General features: G+C 36.3%; 2 protein-coding genes across 4 annotated transcripts; one reads left to right on the forward strand and one right to left on the reverse strand.

Annotated features, from left to right (window-relative positions):
* The first annotated feature begins 3,985 nt into the window (after nucleotides 1-3,985).
* On the forward strand, nucleotides 3,986-7,328 carry LOC111987586 (uncharacterized). 2 transcript variants are annotated; one of them, XM_065760133.1, is made up of 6 exons: nucleotides 3,986-4,201; nucleotides 4,313-4,439; nucleotides 5,238-5,592; nucleotides 6,211-6,685; nucleotides 6,779-6,834; nucleotides 7,026-7,328. In XM_065760133.1, the coding sequence occupies exons 1-6, from the start codon at nucleotides 4,153-4,155 to the stop codon at nucleotides 7,068-7,070; spliced, it is 1,107 nt and encodes a 368-aa protein (XP_065616205.1). In that variant the 5' UTR covers nucleotides 3,986-4,152; the 3' UTR covers nucleotides 7,071-7,328. The 2 variants fall into 2 exon arrangements, with proteins under 2 accessions (XP_065616205.1, XP_065616204.1); XM_065760132.1 differs by having other exon boundaries at nucleotides 3,987-4,201; nucleotides 4,310-4,439.
* A 2,269-nt stretch (nucleotides 7,329-9,597) lies between these two features.
* Nucleotides 9,598-14,225, reverse strand: LOC111987594 (ubiquitin-conjugating enzyme E2 2). Of its 2 annotated transcripts, none has more exons than XM_065760130.1 (6): nucleotides 14,130-14,225; nucleotides 13,089-13,222; nucleotides 12,926-12,951; nucleotides 11,744-11,833; nucleotides 11,566-11,654; nucleotides 9,598-9,979 (listed from the first exon to the last, which is right to left on the reverse strand). In XM_065760130.1, exons 2-6 carry the CDS (start codon nucleotides 13,211-13,213, stop codon nucleotides 9,851-9,853), a joined length of 459 nt encoding a protein of 152 aa, XP_065616202.1. In that variant the 5' UTR covers nucleotides 13,214-13,222; nucleotides 14,130-14,225; the 3' UTR covers nucleotides 9,598-9,850. The 2 variants fall into 2 exon arrangements, with proteins under 2 accessions (XP_065616202.1, XP_023875089.1); XM_024019321.2 differs by having other exon boundaries at nucleotides 13,959-14,216.
* Nucleotides 14,226-16,480: the final 2,255 nt, after the last annotated feature.

The raw sequence follows: 16,480 nt of genomic DNA on the forward strand, positions 1-16,480 counted from the left end.
TTTTTTTGCTGACTTAGGAAGTTCTGCTGTCGGTTAAATTGACCTATCATTTGCATGTCAACTACCAGCGCATTACCATTGTATGCACTGAAATGCTGGAGCAGCATCACATACACAATCTAGAGAGTAGTTAGAAACTTAGAATTACATGAAGTCATGATGAAATAATAGAGAAAATAAAGGCTGCCAGAGGAGTTGCGATTATGGAATAAAACTCCCAGGTTGCTTGATTCTGCTTTAATGGGCTTTACGATTTTTCTGTGGATCCATTGTTCAAACATATGAATTTTGTAATGTGGATGGATAGTCGTCACAAGAGATATTAAAGAGCAGTTAGAGTTGAACTTATAATGGTACTGCCTGATCGAACCATAGCTTGTTTTGTTGAACTTACAGAAAATAATCCCAGAATTAAGGACTTGTTCTGCATGCATACTATGACATTCAAGTGTTTCATTATTCTTATCTGCATTGTTCTAAACTTCTTATACTTACGGTTAAAGAAGACAAATCATATATAATGTAGACAAATCATATATAATGTACGATACTAAAGTTAAGAGAGTTTCTAAGGGTTCGTTTGGTTTAGAAATAGTTCAGTTTTCAAAATTCATAACTCAAACTCAAAACTAATAACTCTTAACTCAAACCTCACTTTCACTCAAAAATTGCAAAACATTTGCTTGATTTAAAAACTCAGTCACATATTTCATTCTAATAACTCAACTTTTTGCCAAAACTATGGCGCCCACCCACTGACACTACCTAGTGGGTCTACCATTGCTACCCACATCTCTATAACTCTCTGCTCTTCCCATATCTTTCTTTATTTCTCCCATTAGAAAACCCTGCATTCTTCACTTTCCTCTCGCCTCCCACATCGATGCATGCTCACAACAAACCAGGTTCTCTTCTTCTTTTTCATCTTCTTTCATTTGCAATTTTAGTTTCCTTTCCACAACACCCATTTAACACGTCTCTTCCCAGAAAACCCATGTTCTGCCTCTCTCTTTGTTGAACTTAGATTGTGGTCAAGGGCCTGAGCACAAATTAGGAGTTCAATCTTTGTCGCCGGCACTTGCTAAACCATTGTTTAAGGTATTTTTCTCATACGCTTTTGGTTTCGTCTCTCTATCTCCCTTGCTCTGTTTGGTTTTGATTTAAAATTAACCTAAGGACAATATCTACTCTACTTCGCCTCTGAAAATGTATGAAGATGTTGGGTCTTTAATTTTTAACCCCATTTCCCACAACAATATTTCTATAATCAATGGGTTCTGTTTAGAGATGGCAATGGGGCGGGGTGGGGCCGAAGGATGGGGTCTTTATCCCCGCCCCGCATGACGGGGGAAACTTTCTAACCCCATCCCCGCCCCTTGGGGCCCTGTGAAGCCCCACCCCACCCCGTAAAACTCTACTTTTTGTTAATTTGCCATACAATTAGTACAATTTTTTTAATGAAACCTACTTCATTAATAAAAATATACTTGAAAAATTACAACTAAAATTATCCCATCAAATCAAATCAATTTTTAGAAAAAAATTGAATAATATATCCAAGCATTTAACAAGATAATTAAAAAAAAAAAAATCATAGTATAACTCATAACAAAATAAAGGCAGAGAATCGCATTGGGTAGAATAAAATAAGCTAATATTGATATGTTTATTTAAATATAAGGGTTTTAGGGTATGAAAAATTTAAAATTATAACCCTTAGCAACGCGGGGCAGGTCTAAAAAGTCTAAACTCATCTCTATCTTGCCCGGTGGTATGGGGCTAAAATCCCCATCCCTGCCCCACCACCTTTGTGTGGTAGAGAAAACTCGCATGGGGCGAAGCGAGGAGGGGCGGGTTAAGCAAGACGAGGCAAAATTATCATCCCTAATTCTGTTGAGCATGGGTTTAATGTTATCTTTGCTAGTTAGATTAGATTGGAACAAACTTAACTGAATATGTAGTAGATGTTTGGAAAAACGTTTGAATTTTTTCAAGCACTTAACTTAATCAACATACTACTCAAATTAGTTTGGATATAGATGAATTCTTTAGTGACATAAGGTGTCTTTCGTATTTTCTTTAGAAAGTTTGGTGTGCATTATACTTGAGTAATTCATTTGAAATTGGAAAACTAGGTAGCATGTATAAATTGGTTTCTGGAACCAAGCTGGAAGCTATGGATTGACATATTGTTAACCATGTCCTTATCTGCCGAAGTCCGATTGCTTCTGTAATTTTCTTTAAAATTTGCGTTTGGCTGAGTGCAAGTAATACTGGATCCAGTTTGGGATAGGTAGGCAGTTTCCTAGGACTTTTTTGCTAGTTGCATCAATCTCTACTCTTATGATACTCTCTCTCTCTCTCTCTCTTCATTCTTGACATGTAACATAAAATTTCTAGTAGCATTTGTCGATTTATTTTTATACAATAACAGATTCAATTCCCTTTTTCTTTGCTCTCTTGTTCTTTATGTAAGACCGCTGTTGGCATTTGGGATATGATGAGTTCCCATTTGAGGTGGGAAACAATATGAAGGAAGGAGCTCTAACTTGTCAGTGAAGAGTCTGAGACGCCTCGGTATTTCGGTGAAGATTCAGATGCAGTTCATCTCAGGTGGCTTTGATGCTTCAATTCAGACTATTGGAGGCCGCTGGGGATGATGTAGATGAAATGTGAGAGAAGGTGGAGAGAGGGAAGTGAAAAAGAGGGAAAAGTGTTGCATAAATATTTTGAGGGAAGAAGTGAAATGAAATACCCATTTGCAACGATAATATTAAGTGTTTGAAACTGATTTGACAATGCACTGATAATGGGCCCCACAAAGTCTTTATATTTACCATTATTACTACTGAAACTCAATTCTCAGTTTTTGAAAACACCCAAAACTTGTTTCCGAATTCCATCACTCAAACTCAAATTTTTGAGTTTTGAGTGATGGAAGCGAATGTTAAAAACCAAGCCAAATACATTTTTATTTGTGGGACCCACGCGTTTTGGAAACACAATGATAAATATTAAGTGATATCTCTCAATTTATTGGTGATCCAAATAGGCTCTAAACAATCTTGTTTTGTTAATTCTGAAGTGAAATGGCAAAACTTTATATAATTTAAATTTTGTTATGGTTAACAATAATGGGTTTGGCTAATTACTTCACGTGGAATCCAACCTAACCTAAGCTTGAAAAAGTTTAAAGATCCAACACAACCATTCCATTCCCATTCAACCGATAAAACATCTATCCGAAATGTAAGATTTATATGGGCCTGAGTGCAAATCCGTACCCATTAAGCTCAGCCCTTTCAATACAAAAGAGCCTGTAGAGAGAGAACCCATGTGGGGGTTGGCTTTGTGTGGGTCCAAAGGGCCCACATTTAGCATACAAATTGTCCAACCCATGCAAACGACGAGACTAAACAAAACTTACAAAAAGTCATTTGACAAAAAAAAGTAAAATCCAACCCAATTCATTGACGAAAGAAACAAAAAGCAATCCTAATATTCTCCTCTCCTATTCTTATCATCTCCCAACCGTAAAAGCAGTTTCTAACGTTACCTGATTCGAAATTTGAAATTTCAAAACCCAAAGAGAGCGTCTCCCAAGTGGGTCCCCATCCCCCACCCCCAGCGCCAGCCAGCGTTAGCCGTTCAACTTCAACCCCCAAAAAAAAAAAAAAAAAAATCATCATCCCATTCCCACCCCTCTTTATTCCCCAAATTCCAAACTCACAAGTCTTCTCTCTCTCTCTTTTTCTTCCACGTGTCGCCATTATATAGAAAGAAAATATATTCTGTGAAGTGTCAGCCAACGAGAGCGAGTAATGTACATATTTCACACTCGCGACGATTTGTATGAATTTTTGGGGGGTGGTGGGGTACGTTCTTTGAGTTTCCCGCCCAATTGGCATAGACCAAAAAAAACATTAAAAAAAAAAAAAAAAACCAATGACTCTCTCTATAGCTATAGGAAGTGGTTTTTTAAGGATATATATATAAAATCCGCTCTGTCAGAAGATTTACATATATTTGATTTTGAGTGTGTTACTTCAGTATTCTCCGAAACAATCCCGTGTTTTTTGCTCTGTGTGACCAGAAATAGAAAAAACAAAGAAAATCTGAAAAAACAGACACACACCCCCAATAGCCACAGCCATGGAAGACTCAGTCAAGGAACAGACCCAGACTCAGACTCCACTTCCTGGTACACAACTACACCACCTCTCTCTCTCTGTTTTTATTTATTTATTTATTTTTATTTTATAGTGTTTTTGGGTACTGAGGTTGTGTGGTGTTGTGTGTTTGTTTTAAGGAGACATTGTAGGATCGGTGAAACCGAAGCTTCAACGTTACCCACTGCGTTCAGGGACTAAACTCAAGGAAGAAAAGCCACCGGCCCCTGAATTATCAAACCCTTCTTCTACTTCTGTATCTAAGCCACGGTACAATTTACTTGTTCTTTTCTGCAGACGTTTGGTATTTGGGGTTTTTATGACTGTTTTAAATATGTTGTTACATGGGGATATGTGATTTTTTGAAAATTTGTTAAAAATTTTGGTACTTTTTGCAAGATATGGTTAACATCGCAATTTTGCTTGTATGTTTGTTAAAGGGGGAATTTTTTTTTGAAGTGTTAGATCACTGAAGTGTTTGAAGATCAATTATTAGTAAAATTTCTGAGTTTTATAGATAAGTTATTACATATTAGGGTTAGATGTAAAGGAGTGATCTTTAATGTAAATTAGTGAAGAAGGTCTCATAGTGGATTCAATTTTCGCAGTAAATAAGTGTAGGATCATTGAGTAATGAAATCTCATTCTGTCTCTATTGGTTCTGCTTAGAGTAAAAAGATGCATATATGATCTAATTGACATTTTGTAAAGAAAGCTAAAAGTGTCTCTAATGTTTTTGAGTATCATAAGGTGTCAGTGGGTAATTGAAAGTAGTTTGTTTTGAAAACCCTGGAAGGATTTGTGCAATGTGTAAAGAGGTAAATAACAGTTAGAATTATGGTTATATGATTAAATTACCATTTTCTAACGGCTGTAGTTTTTGGAACAATCAGTATTTTATCATGATATCAAAACAGGAGATCTTCAATATTCACTATTGATAACCATGATACTTCAAACTTTTAAATTCGGATTGGTGTTTTATGTATGTGTTTTACCATGTGATTCTCTCATTCTCAAATAATATCTTGGAGTGGCAACTGGCTGATTTTCTCATTTATTTTTTAGGGTGAGACCTACATCAAGTGTAAGTAAAAGTGTTAGTGTTCTTGATCTTTCTGGCAAGGACAAGTCTGCAAAGCCACCTAGGAGGCTGTCTATTCCTGCCAAGTCTATTGTCAGTCCAGCACCAAAACCGGCTGGCAACATCACTCCAATTTCGGAGGCCAGACAGAGGAGAACTGTTGCTAGTCAGGGGAAAAATGATACACCTGTCTCCGATGTTTCCAGAACAACAAGAAAGAAATTCAATGTTTTGTCCTCGGCATCATATTGGCTCTCACAGATTAAGCTCTCTGAATCTGCTGCTAAGCACTCAATTTCACTTGGCTTTTTTAAATTAGCGTTTGAGGCAGGATGTGAGGTATTATTACAATTCATGTTTTTTCAAATTCCTCATTGATTCTTCTTACTTCTGCAATTGCACAATCAAATCCAGGATTTAGCCTTGTGTTGAAACAAAAACCTAGCTATTTAATAACCCATAATATTATAACTAAGAGGAATGTAGAAGCAATGGTTGGCTGTGTCAAAAGGTAGGTGGAAACTTGGACCTGGACTGGTGCAATCCTGAAAGGGAGACGATTTCTCAATTCAGATCTCAGTGGATAGAATTTGAACAAAATGCATGATTGCTACAATATTCTCTCAATCTCTCAATCTCTCTCTCTCCCTCTCTCCCTTTTAATTGGGAAGAGACTCATAAACATGAACTCTTATATTCATTAAAATTTGTCATCTATACAAGGCAAAAGGGTAAAAGCATCAAGGTCAAGCACATACTCTTTTCCTCCTTACCTAAGGGTTGATTTGCATGTACTTGTTGTTTATATACTCAGTTTTGCATGCCCACCTGTGTTTTCATTGAACACATGGACTGGCAAATGAACTTTAATTTACTTTCTTTTCCTTGAATTTATGCAAGACTTAATTTTGACCAGTTTCTGACTTTTATTTTTTCCTTAAAAATAATATTACGCAGCCTCTTCAGCGAATGCGAGATGAGCTCAAGTCCTACACTCAGCGACATGACCTCAGTGAACTTGGGGAACCTGTGAAGGAATTATTTGAAAGGTATAACATATCAGAAAACACAGAGCAGGTGCAGGTCTCTGAAACCTTTTCTCAGGTGCCTGAAGAGGGAACTCGATCATCTGATGATGATGTTCACAGCTCTTCTTCTACTGGGGGAAGTAGGAAGTTGAAGCCCAGGTCTTTGAATGCTGATGCTGATCAAACTTCTCCAGTCACTGAATCTACCAAGAAGAGAACTATTCAGAAGAACAATTCTGCAATCAGGACTAGGGGATCTTTGAATAAGAACTCAGCAAATTCAAAACTTGTTTCAGAGACTGGGGGTCGTAAATCGCTAAAGAAACCTGAGAAGCCAAGTAAGCTGGATTCTAGTAGAGAAAAGGGCAAGACCAAGCAGGGAATGAAATCTGCTGCTGAAGCAGGTAAAGCATAGTTAGATATTTGCCTATTTCTCTCTTAAATCAGCTAATATGGCTTGGGCAACTTAATAGAATTTGATTCACTGTCATTTGCAGTTCCAGTCAGCACTTTGCCTGCCGAGGATGTGCTCCAAGAGAACAAAGAAAATATGGTATAGTAATTTAATCAACACTTTTTTTTCTGTGCACTAATCTATTTACATTTTCTGCTAGTGAATATTGTGCATATTAAAAATGGTCAATGCTGTACTGTAAACATGCATTTCAATATATCAGAATGATCTAGCTTTTTTGGTTTGTTTTATGGTTTCTATTAATTTCTTACCATATTAATTTCTTGTAGGATGCTCCCTCAATGGAAGAGATCAACTTGTCTGAGGTAGTGTAGACATTCTGCAACAAAGCTGCTGGATCTTTTCATTGTCAATCTCTTGGGTTTGTCTTCAGTGTTTTTAAGTGGGGGCTTTTCCTTTGTATAGAAAGGGTTTAAGGTGGAAGTGTTTCAGTCTGGTGTGGAGGATGATTTATATTTCTTTTATTGGTGGTTTAATCTTGGATTGTTTGTGTAGTACTATATAGTTGCTGGTGAAACCGAAGTGTATTTTGACTCCTTAAATTTATTTGGTATTGGTCCAATATTATGTAATTTTTGCAGCCATAAATTTTGGTTGACATGCTCAGTAAAAAGAAAAGAAAAAAAAAAACATATTGGTTGTCATAAACCAAACCCATCTGATATCATTGCAAACGGATTCTATATTTCAATGTAGAATGGCGATGAATGTTGTATTGTATGGTCTAACGGAATGCTGACATGATATGTAATGTGGACTAAATTATTTTACTTAAAAAAAAATTAACACGTGGCTAGCAATGATTCGCACACATGACAACCATTTTTAAAAGTACAAAAATACCCCTCACTTCATCTCTTTGACACAACCTAATAGGAACACAAACACACCCACTAGCGACCCCATCATTCAAACCCACTGGCAACCATATTTATCAAACCCACTAGAACCCAATTGCATCACCACTCTCCACAACCAAACCATGCTCATGAACCCACCACCCTACCAAAAAACCCAAACCCATAAATCCAAACACAACAAAATCACCCAAATCAAACTCATTCCTCAATCTCACCCAATCAAAGTTCTCTTTGCCCCTCACTTCCTAATCGGCCAAAACTTCCACTAGAAACAAACACAACAAACCCACGGGCCTAATCATTCAATGACAGACTTCTTCCGATTCATACCTAGCTTTGCAAACCTCAGGTTGAGGCTGAGAACACATCCTAGATTTCATTGATAAAAATACCCACGTTGAGAAAATGTCACTGTATCAAAGGAGTTAATGACACTAGAGTACTAAAAAGGACCGGTTTAGGGTCGCCTATGGATTTGTTGTATTTGTTTCCCGTAGAAAGGTTTGTCGTTGTTTGGATTTATGGGTTTGGATTTTTTTGATGGGCTGGTGAGTTTGTGAACATAGTTTGGTTGGGGAGAGTGGTGGTTCGATTGGGCTGCTGGTGGGTTTGATAATTAGGGTTGTTGATGGGTGGTGTTTGTGTTTCTATCAAGTTGTGTCAAAGAGATAGAGTGAAGGGGTATTTTTGTACTTTTTAAAAATGGTTGTCATGTGGGCGAATCATTGCTAGCCATGTGTCAATTTTTTTTAAAATAAAATAATTTAGTCCAAGTCACATAACATGTTAGCATTCCATTAGGCCACATAGGTAATAAACTAACAGATATAGACAGAATGATGAAAAGTAGAAGGTTTTGCAAAGTTTAAGGACGAAAAAAGAACTTTTGAACATTTAGGGATGATAAACAAACTTCTATAGAAGTTTAAGGACAAAAATGATATTTTACCCTAAATCTTAATACTTAGTGGGTTTATACTAGTTTATCATTTGATTTGAGAAGCATTTCGTTCTCTTATCATGCATTCCCTGCTTGCATAAAGTCTCCAACAGTCCAACTCACAACTAACTTTCCCCTAAAAAAATATATATATATATATTATTCGGTAATAATTTATATTTTAAAGCATGGTTTCAGATGAAAGCTCACATTTTTTGGAAAGTTCAAATTGGATTCTGTACTTTCCAAAATATTTCAATTCTTCCATAAAAAATTAAAAATTAAAAAAAAAAAAAAATCAATTCAAACCATCAACAACTGCATTTTCACATTTAATAATCCTGTAAGAGGTCCGCTATGTGAAATACGGCTGCTTATGTGACAATATTCGTGAGATGAAAAAATAGAAAGTAAATAAACAAAGGATCCCATTCAGGAAAGAAAATCCCATTTCGATTATGTCAAAATGCCGACAACCAATTGTCCACCTCTTCGAATATATATATTTTTAAGTGCACGCTTCCATCTCCGAATATATATATTTTTAAGTGCACGCTTCTATCTCCATGCATATTTATTATTATTATTATTATTATTTATTTAGCCACCAAAATGGTTTCTCTCTTAAATCTTGTGTTTTTTTTTTCTTCTATTGGTGTATCGTTTACATGAGTTAATTTTTTTGATAAGTGTTTACATGAGTTAATTGTCTCATTATTTTATCGCTTTTGACCAAATGAAAAGTTAATCACCCAGCCAAAATTTCAGAGACATGAAACTGATTCTGATGCTCAAAAAATAAAAATAAAAAAGAAATCCTGACTCCATTTTTCGAACCCAACAGACCTGAAATTCACTTATGTCAGAGAGTAAAAAAATGCTAATTGATCTCAAAAAAGTCTATGCCCCAACAACCATTCACTTGCTAAGCTGCTCTAATTTATCTACTTATTTATTTATTTATTTATTTATAATGACTCCCCACGCCACCACGCGTCAGAAGTTCTTGTATCTATAATGAAATCATCCAGCAACTACAACTTTTATGTTGAATCAAATTCATAACAATTCAATGTAATGTGATAAGTAAATTCTATTTTACATGAGGATCAACAACACGCAGTGCAGTAATTCATATTCAAATAAAACATTTGCTAGGTTTGTGATAGGATGACATGTGACATACAAGACAAAAGTTGATAAGTTTGCACAATGTTTTCTTAGAGAGCAATGTCATTTCAAACATGCCATCAAACGGACCCATGAGTGCCCCGACTAGTGCCCCATTATGGAGTTAGTCTGCTGTCCAGCTCTGCTCCACAATTTCCCTCACTCTTCGGTTGTACTCACGTTTGTTCTCGCTAAACATCCGAGCAGCTTCTGAATTTGCAGGAGAGTTGGGGTTGGGGTCACACAGCAGCGACTGCAATGAGATTATGAAAACCTTTAAAGTTCTATCATATTGTTGGGGCTAATAACTCAATAGTTCTCTATAAAATGTTTGTGTTAGCAGCTTCATCAGATGATTTCTAATTACCATTTTAATATTTCAACTGGAATTGCCTACACATTTTAAATTTTAAATGACATTGTTCCTCAACCACCGCCCCCGCCCCACCCCAATAAAGAAGACTTTGAAATGTATGCATTGCATGACAGCAGGCATATATAGTGGTGAGTAGGGTCAAAATTCAATGCCATATCCATCATTGCTGCTTGCATTTATTACATGGTCCCAGAAATGCTATATTTCTAACAATGGGGTCGCAATTGTAAATATGGTCTCAAATGGAGGAACATGTCCTTCATAGAGGTCCCTTCCAACATATGACTCCTATTCTGAAACTGAATGCTTGCCCCTCCTACCCATGTCTTTCAGATTTGAAGCAACTCTCAAAGGTAACGACACATAAGAGGGCAATGGCTAGCAGGCTAACTTGTATGACTCATGTATCAGTCCTACAACTATTTTACTTTTAAACTTTGAATTACTTCAATTTTTTACCTCTAGAGTGCCCAGAGTTTAACTGAAGCCCTAATTTAAATATTACACAGTCAAGCATTCCGTGAAGGTACTGTTTCTTTTTCTTTTCTTTTCTTTTTTTATGGGTAGATGGTAGGGGAGGAGGAGATGGTCAGAGAAACACTAACGAAATTGTGAAGGTACATATAAACACTGATGACAGGTCAGATTAAAATCTGCCTGAACAAAAATGGGTGAGGTGAGAAAAGAATCTAAAACACACTATGTGAAAAAAAAAACAGAAATCTATACCATGACATTGGTCAACCAAAAAAACAGAAATTATGTGAAAAAAGCCTGTAGTTGTCCAGATATCAACAAAACACCATATTTAAGAAGGATCAACAAACCCTTTAAATGCAAAAAAAATCTATATCATCAGAAACATATATATATATTAAAGCCCCTTCACTTCATTTTTTGATAGAGCACCACATGGAAGAAGGATAAAATAAATGGTGATCAGGTTGAAATGTCAGAATACATGTTAATTGCACAGATGGACATGCAAAAAATGCACAAAGCTCATGGTATGGAATACTTTTCACCTAACAATAAAGTCAATAGAGGAATTTTATAAGAAAAAAGGTCAGTTGAGGAAGGCAGCAACAATTGTGTGGAGTGAGGAACAATCCCAGTGTTGATCCTAAAACAGAAGGGTCCCAGGAGGGGTGATTTGCACATGGTTCTAAACTTCTCCAACAACAAATTACAATGTACCTATGCATGTTTTGTAAGCATGCCCGTGTCCACATACATTGAAACAGAAAGAAACCTACAAGTCTTGCTCACAACTACCAAGATGGAAAGTCATGCATGGTAGATGATAAAGTGGTCTCAATGGTGAGCCCAAATGAGAACCAATAAAAATCTGCAGCTCAACTATTGTGAAATGTTGTGCCTATAGCATTACTCTTTGCTTATTAATAAAAAAACATCAAATGGGAAGCAATACTACAACCACAATATTAAACATTATACCATACCTGGATAGATGTGAGTATAGCTGCCACATCATATATAGGACTCCACTGATTTTGTAAAATGTCCAAACAAATACTTCCATCGGCATAGACTGACCAAATTTTCAAAAGAAAAAATTGAAGTCAGAAACCCTAACTTAGGTCAGATATAATATGTAAGACAGTTCCTCATCCAACTTACTATTTGGATGAAACATTCGAGAAACAAATCGCACTGTAGGTGGTTTGTTTGGGTAGTCCTCTGTGAACTGCAGAGTCAACTTGAACGTGCCTGAATAACTCAAACAAAAATTCTTTTATGTAGATTTAGATGGCTTTAAGATAATTTAACAGAAATCAGCATAGCTCCCGCTTTCACAGAGGGAGGAGGAAACCAAACAGATAAACACTCACCAAAATACCCCTCCCCACCTACCCCCCAAAAAAAAAAGGGAAAACCAACCAGCAGATCATTCTTGTTCTATATTAAACATATGGATAATACAAACGATTCAAGAACAGAAAGCAACTGGCCTACAATTAAATTATCTACAATGATCTAGCTAACAAGCAATATAAATTTAGTAACATTCCATTCAACTTTATATGTGCACTTATCTGCACACTATTTTTAGCATCCAATATACAGGGATTTGGCACTAGCAACACAAGAATGTTGGTCAAGTGGTACTTCTATTGTTTGGTCATATGACCACATTGCCACATAATTATGCACTCTATTTTTAGCATCAAATATACAGGGATATGGCGCTAGCAACACAAGAATGTTGGTCAAGTGATACTTTTATTTTTTGGTCATATGACCATATTGCCACATAATTATGCAACTGTGCACCTCACGAATTGGAAAAACTAGCACTCACATACTACTGTTCACACGCCATATATACTTGAAAGAATTATTCCAAAAACCATTAGATTAGAATCCAAATACATGCAATACAATCAATTATAGATAAAATTCCATAAACAATGATATTAGCACGACTTATTTTAAAAAAAAAAAAAACCATCATCAATTTAAAAGCAGACTACAGAAACACAAACATATATCATGGGCTGCTCAGTGACAAAGGCTATATACATTAAAGGACATTTAGCATTCTCTCAAATATGAATTATTCGACTGTGTAAAACATTGGCTGAATAATATGGATTGTAGTGAAAAGTAGTAATCAACTATATAACTTCACATATATAATGAAAAGAAGTAATCATTTAAATTGTACATCAACAGCGTAGATTTCCACAGGATGTTGAAACATTTAGGAAATGTATCAAATAAAATAACACAGAAGTAACCCATTTCACAAATGTACTGTAATCTTTTCAACAAAAACCTTCGGTGCAAGGATTTACTCACCTCCATCCCACGGTGTATCATCAGGACTGCAATCCAAACCAGACAAGAAACCAGAAATGGTTTATCCAACCGTACTTAAACATACTTGAAAAATGAAAAGAAATAGTTAAACAACTTAAGAAGAGCACAAGAAGAGATTTTATGCACATTATCCCCAGCTTACCCAAAAATTACAGCATTCCAAAGCATTATATTGTTATCTTGGGGTGCCCCGCTGATTCCTGCAGGTGGGTCTTGTTGCAATCTCTTAAAATCTCTCATCAGCCTCTTCCTAGATGGAGTCGACATCGTTCACACCTAAAATCCCACCAAGCAAAGAAAAAATAAACAAACAAAACCCAGTTTAGTATAAGTCACCCAAACAATAATTTTTTGTATTAGCCACATTTACAAAAATGACTCAAGTAGATGACTATGATACACAACAGTGCATCTCAATTTGACAGCAACGCAAAAGAGTAATACAGTAAGGCTTTCGTTAACGGGTGCTGAAGTGCAAAAGTTAATAAACAAATACCCGCGCGAGTTCCTTAAAAAAGCTAATCGATTTCAATGAAAAACTTAACCTTAACCAATGCATTTCTTTGGCACTCGCTAACCGGATTCACACAGTAATCACATTTACATATAAAAAAAATTTCCCAGTCACAAAATTCACAAATTGACTATGACAATAGAATTGAAATTAAGCTGCACAAACAAGAAACCTAGTACAAAACCTCGATTTGATTGTACAAAAGGAGCTCCAAAATCAGATTTTTCAGCTGAATTCATGAAAATTCTTTATTATTAACACTATAAATTAAATATATTTAAAAAGTCAACAAAAAAATAAAACCCTACTACAACTCAGATAAATTAGGGTTTTTTTTTTTTTCATCTTTTTGGAAGATTACGTTCAATAAACACGAAATTTAGATCATTTTCTGTGTTTCTCTCTCAATAATCATCGTCCAACAAAGCAAGAAAATGAAATCGAAATGAAAAGAGAGTACATGAGAAATTATGTGCGAAAGAAATTGAAGAGTCAGACCTGGAAATCGAACGGAAGAGAAGCTTAGAGAAACTAAAATGCTAGGGTTTGCGATCCGTGTGTGCGGAGGAGAAAGAGCATGCAGTAGTGAGAAATCGTTAGGATTTTTCGGAGCTCGATCAGATCGAATCGAAGGCACAAAGAAAGAAAGAGAGAGAGAGAGAGAGAAACCTGTTAGAAGAAGCAAAATAGAGATGTGATTGGGGTTGTCCCCACTTGGCAACCCTCTCTCTTTTTCTTTTGTTTATTTATGGCCGACCTATCTCTCTCCCTATCTATCACTTAGCCTTTATTTATTTTGGACACTCGTTCTTATTTCAATGTGTCTAATAAAATTGGCCATTAGACACACAAGAGTCACTCTTATTTTTTTAGACTTAGTTTAGGCCAAGTGCATCTAATGCACTAAGTCATCATCTCACTAGACACTGAACTTAAGCCTGACCATATTTCTATATAGACACTGAACTTAAGCTTGACCCTATTTCTATACTTTACTTATTAAGTATTAATTGGATGGGCCCACCTTTATGCATCCGCTTCTGATAATAATACTCTTCTGTATTATCAGATTAAGACATCAATTCATTTTTTATGTAGGCAGGAATTAAACCCTAAATCTCTTATACTTTACTATTAAACTAACTCATATCCGCGATACCTTTTAAATATAAATGCATTGGAAATACGGTACATTTGGGCAGTGTGTTTTAGGCCTGTTTAGATTCTGCCCGCAGCCGACAAAACCGATCTACATCGATTCGAACCGCACCCATTTGAGCTTTAACAGAGGTGTATGACGCGGTGGTTGGAGACTGTTTGCGAGTACTGACGACGGCCGATGCGGCGAACGGTTGTGGGTTTTGCATTCCGATGTGTAACCAAAATTTCTAAAGAGAGATATAGAGTACCAGTGCTGTGCAATAGAGAAAAGAGGCATGAAAGTGAGAAAGGAGAAGGAAGGAAGAAGAGAAAAAAAAAGGGGGTTAAGTTTAGTGATTTAAAACGACATCGTTCCATAATTTATTTATTTTTTTTAATTTGATACAAAACGACGTCGTTTTGGAACTAATATTAATTTGAATAATAAGTTCAAAACGGCGTCGTTTTAGTTTGTAGGTTAATTTTCTGAATCTCTTTTAAATGTTGTCTTTTCTTATCTCTAATCTCTTGTCCGCCTCTCCCCCTTTCCCCTCTCTCTCTCTATCATTCCTCAGCCCCTGCCTTCGCCACCAGCCCACCACCGTCATCCACTGGATGCCACCGTTTCCAAGGTTTCTCCTCTCATCTCTCCTCTTTGCCACAACTATTATCTAGAAATTTCAAGAGAATGTTTTGATGCTTAATACCTAGCTACTATGGTTCTCCTTTCTATGCTTTCTTCCAAGTATGAAAATTTATATAATGCTCAATATATACCTGCTTCTCCTTGCAATGCTTTTTAGAAATATGGAGAATTTGTTTGAAAATTTTATGAGAGATTTTGAACATGTTTGTCTGTTTGTTTTATTTTTGCACTGAATTAACCGCACCGCCCCGCTATGGTCAACCGAACTTGATGTAGATCGGTTCTTACCCTTCATATGTGAGGTGCGGTTAAGCATGAGGGCAAACCGCACCCTATAGGTGTGGTGCAAAATTCCCCCCCCCCCTAACTGGCCGCACCGCACCGTGTACAGGCCTAGTGTGTTTATGTTTGTGTTTGTGTGTCCCACTTACGTGCTGTTCTATTCATGATAATGACATTTACAAGTACAACAGATACTTTTTTCATATATTATTATTAAATTGTTGAGTGTATTGCATCATTTTGGCATACATCCAAAAAGATTGTTCTAAAGTTATAAATGAACTAGTATTATGCTTGTGTGATACACGGCATAATTAAAAATTATATATGTTGAAAGTTGAAACTCTATTAATAATTTATGAGTCACACGATAAAAACAAATTAATTTTGCAACATGTGTGCATAAATATATTGAGTCACTTTGTGTATACATGGTGTGTAGTATATAAATTTTACATACCAAAACATAAATTATGATATATAATCTTGTAGGACTCATTTGATTGACCCTGAGTGAATGGGTTTTCAGCCCAAAAGCCCAAACAATAAATTTATAGAGAGTGGGTTGAAAGGTTTAGGTGCTGGCCGTCGATCACCATGCATGAACTTTTCTTATAAAAAATGCTAAGAGTTTCTTTACAAATGGGGGAATGCTCCTCGGCCTGTGGCCGAGGAGGCCTGATTGTTCTCTCTCTTTTTTCCCCCCCCCCTTTTTTACTTTACTAGCTTTTCTTTATAGTTTTCATCTTCCTATCCCCTCCTTCCATCTGTTGATCATCTATTTGCCTTTCATCTGGCCGTCCGTCCCATCAGAGGCCTTATCGGTACTCAAGTGGTTCACTCTGATCAACGTTATCCTGCCAAGGGGTTACCTCCCCATTAATGCGGCCAGGGGGGTTAGTTGAATGCATTAAATGTGAGAGTGACAGCTTACTTTGGGGTTAGTCTCTCC

Source organism: Quercus suber, unplaced genomic scaffold, assembly GCF_002906115.3.
Source record: "Quercus suber isolate HL8 unplaced genomic scaffold, Cork oak 2.0 scaffold_354, whole genome shotgun sequence".
Classification (NCBI taxonomy): Eukaryota; Viridiplantae; Streptophyta; class Magnoliopsida; order Fagales; family Fagaceae; genus Quercus; species Quercus suber.

Coding starts and splice junctions, on each gene's coding strand:
- LOC111987586 (XM_065760132.1), top strand. CDS start 4,153: ATGGAAGACTCAGTCAAGGAACAGACCCAGACTCAGACTCCACTTCCT. Junction 4,440..5,237: donor ACTTCTGTATCTAAGCCACG/GTACAATTTACT, acceptor TTTATTTTTTAG/GGTGAGACCTACATCAAGTG. Junction 5,593..6,210: donor CGTTTGAGGCAGGATGTGAG/GTATTATTACAA, acceptor AATATTACGCAG/CCTCTTCAGCGAATGCGAGA.
- LOC111987594 (XM_065760130.1), bottom strand. CDS start 13,213: ATGTCGACTCCATCTAGGAAGAGGCTGATGAGAGATTTTAAGAGATTG. Junction 11,834..12,925: donor TGATACACCGTGGGATGGAG/GTGAGTAAATCC, acceptor TGAGTTATTCAG/GCACGTTCAAGTTGACTCTG. Junction 9,980..11,565: donor CTATACTCACATCTATCCAG/GTATGGTATAAT, acceptor ATCTCATTGCAG/TCGCTGCTGTGTGACCCCAA.